Here is a 3307-nt window from a genome sequence, read left to right as displayed (position 1 = left end):
GAACCAAGAACTGACCACAAAGAACCAAGAAGCCTCCATGAAGAACCTAGAGAAGCAGATTGGGCAAATCTCCAAGCAGATTTCTGTTGGGAAACCATCAAGCTCACTACCAAGTGACACCATTCCTAATCCAAAAGAGGAGTGCAAGGCAATACAGTTAAGGAGTGGAAAAATCCTGCTGAAAGATGAAGAAGCTACCAAGAAGCCAAAGGAAAGTGACGAGAAACAAGTTGAAAAAGAGGCAGCCAATGATGAAGATGCAACAGCAAGCAATCGGCCTCAAGAAAAGGAAGACCAGGCACCAAAATTTAGAAAAGAGAAGGAAGCAATGGGAAAGTCAACAAAGGAACAAAAGCAGGAAGTGAACTTCACACCTCCATTGTCATATCCTCAAAGGTTCAGCAAAGAGACTAAGGATCAACACTTCCCAAAATTTCTTGAAGTCTTCAAGAAGTTGGAGATCAATATCCCCTTAGCCGAAGCACTTAAGCAGATGCCCCTGTATGCTAAGTTCTTGAAAGAACTTATCAACAAGAAGAGGAGTTGGCAGGAAAAGGAGACTATACTTCTCACTGAAGAATGTAGTGCTGTGATTCAAGGATGTATTCCACCAAAGCTCACAGATCCAGGGAGCTTTGTAGTTTCATGCACCATAGGCAAAATGACCTTAGATAAAGCTCTCTGTGACCTTGGTGCTAGCATTAATCTGATGCCGTTATCAATGATAAAAAAACTTGCCATAGAAGAACTCAAACCCACCAGGATGTCTCTGGTGATGGCTGACAGATCAATCAAGACACCCAATGGCATTGTGGAAAACTTGTTAGTCAAGGTTGGGGAGTTTATCTTTCCTGCACACTTTGTAATTCTGGATACAGGGGAGGAAGGAAATAATTCAATCATCTTGGGAAGACCATTTTTAGCCACTGCCAGAGCTATTATTGATGTAGAGAAGGGGGAGATGATTTTCAGGGTGCATAATGAACAAATGGTCATCAATGTTTTCAAATCAATGCAACACCCCCCTGAACAAGAAAACTACATGAAGGTGGATATGATAGAAAGTCTGGTGGTGGAAATGTTAGAAGCCACTTGTCATGAGCAACAGGAAGAAAAAGTGGCAGAATTCTCCAGTGAAGACAAGGAGAAAGAGAAGCCAAAACAGGAGTTGAAGCCTCTGCCCCATCACCTCAAGTACGTGTTCCTAGGAGAAGGGGAGACCTTACCCGTAATCATCAACTCCTCCTTGAATATGGAAGAAGAAACAAGGTTGATTGCAGTGTTGAAAACTCACAAAGCAGCTTTGGGATGGACAATTGACGATATCAAAGGCATTAGCCCAACTATTTGTATGCATAAGATTTTGTTGGAAGAAGAATCAAAGCCTGTGGTTCAACCCCAAAGAAGGCTCAACCCAGCTATGAAAGAGGTAGTTCAAAAAGAAGTAATGAAGTTATGGAATGCTGGAATAATCTTCCCAATCTCTTGCAGCTCATGGGTGAGCCTGGTTCAAGTTGTACCGAAGAAAAGAGGAATGACGGTCATCACCAATGAGAAGAATGAGTTAATTCCTACTAGAACAGTGACTGGGTGGAGGATGTGCATAGACTATAGAAGATTGAATGATGCCACAAGGAAAGATCATTTTCCTCTCCCATTCATTGATCAGATGCTGGAAAGATTGGCCGGCCATGCCTATTATTGCTTCTTGGATGGGTATTCTAGGTACAACCAAATCGTGGTGGACCCCAAGGACCAAGAGAAGACTGCCTTCACATGTCCATTTGGAGTTTTTGCATACAGGAGGATGCCTTTTGGGTTATGCAACGCCCCAGCCACGTTTCAGAGGTGTATGCTTTCCATCTTCTTTGATATGGTTGAAAAATTCTTAGAAGTCTTCATGGATGATTTTTCTGTCTTTGGCAATTCATTTAATACTTGTTTGTATCATTTAACTCTTGTTTTGAAAAGATGCCAAGAAACTAACTTGGTCTTGAACTGGGAAAAATGCCATTTCATGGTTCCTAAAGGGATAGTTCTTGGGCATAAAGTGTCATGCAAAGGTATAGAAGTTGATAAAGCAAAAATAGAAATTATTGAAAAACTTCCTATACCCGTTAATGTGAAAGCAGTAAGGAGTTTTCTGGGGCATGCTGGTTTCTACAGAAGGTTTATCAAAGATTTCTCAAAAATAGCAAAGCCGTTGAGCAATTTGCTAGTGATTGACAACCCTTTCATCTTTGATGGCAACTGTAAGCATGCCTTTGAAACCTTAAAGAGAAAACTCATCACAGCACCAATCATCACACCCCCTAATTGGAACTTACCTTTTGAACTTATGTGTGATGCAAGTGACCTTGCTATTGGTGCTGTGCTGGGACAAATAAAAGATAAGTTGCACCATGTCATATATTATGCCAGCAAAGTGTTAAATGAAACACAGAAAAATTATACCACCACCGAGAAAGAACTTTTGGCAATTGTTTATGCATTTGATAAGTTTAGGCAATACTTGATTGGCTCAAAAGTTATAGTGTACACTGACCATGCCGCTTGATAAACCCCATTTTTAGGGTTTATCTTGTATTGAATTTAGAGTATTTTGATAACCTTTTCTCGTATTTAACCTATGAATTGGCATGGTTTTGTAATCTCTCCCGTATTTGTGCTTAAGTGTAAAAACATGCTTTTTAAGCCTTATTTTGATGAATTCTAGTTCCTCTTTGATTCCATAAGATGCCTTGATATGTTTGCTAGTAATCTCAGGTTGAAATAGGCTAGTCATGGATCAAGGGAGCAAGGAAGAAAGCATGCAAGTGGAGAGAAGCACAAAAGCCAAAGAAATTGATCTTGACCAAGCACGCGCACGCGCACAAGGCGCTCGCACGCACATTGCAGAATCGGCCAGGGACGTGCACGCGTACCGTGCGCGCACGCGTCGATGACCGCACATGACTTCATTAATGCAACACGTGCCTCGCGATTGGAGAGGGTTTCTGAACCCATTTTGGCGCCAATTGCTAAGAGAAAGGAACAAAAGGATCAAGGATTAAGGGGAAGGCATCCAACAAATCTAGCATATAGTATACTTGGGATTAGTTTAGAATTAGTTTAGAGAGAGAAGCTCTCACTTCTCTCTAGAATTAGGATTAGGGTTAGATTAATCTCTCTTCTTAGATCTAGGTTTAACTTTTGCCTCAATTTACTTTTCCTTCATCAAGTCTTAATCTTCTCCTCTTCCCCTTTCTAGTTATGCACTTTAACAATTGTAATTCTTCATTTTGTTTTGGATAGATTGTTGTTCATT

At 40.7% G+C, this 3307-nt stretch overlaps 1 protein-coding gene across 1 annotated transcript; it reads left to right on the top strand.

The window, feature by feature from the left end:
• The first annotated feature begins 328 nt into the window (after positions 1-328).
• On the top strand, positions 329-2557 carry LOC130981846 (uncharacterized). The gene is made up of 2 exons (XM_057905580.1): positions 329-1725; positions 2167-2557. The coding sequence occupies exons 1-2, from the start codon at positions 329-331 to the stop codon at positions 2555-2557; spliced, it is 1788 nt and encodes a 595-aa protein (XP_057761563.1).
• Positions 2558-3307: the final 750 nt, after the last annotated feature.

The sequence above is a fragment of the Arachis stenosperma genome, chromosome 1 (genome assembly GCF_014773155.1).
Source record: "Arachis stenosperma cultivar V10309 chromosome 1, arast.V10309.gnm1.PFL2, whole genome shotgun sequence".
In the NCBI taxonomy this organism is placed as follows: domain Eukaryota; kingdom Viridiplantae; phylum Streptophyta; class Magnoliopsida; order Fabales; family Fabaceae; genus Arachis; species Arachis stenosperma.
Note: the sequence above shows the minus strand (reverse complement) of the source record. Positions and strands in the feature narration are given on the sequence as shown.

Excerpts from the sequence above, each read along its gene's own strand:
- LOC130981846 (XM_057905580.1), top strand. The coding sequence starts at position 329 with ATGGGAAAGTCAACAAAGGAACAAAAGCAGGAAGTGAACTTCACACCT. Across the intron at positions 1,726-2,166 it reads TTCTTGGATGGGTATTCTAG|AAGGTTTATCAAAGATTTCT; the intron begins GTACAACCAAAT and ends TGGTTTCTACAG.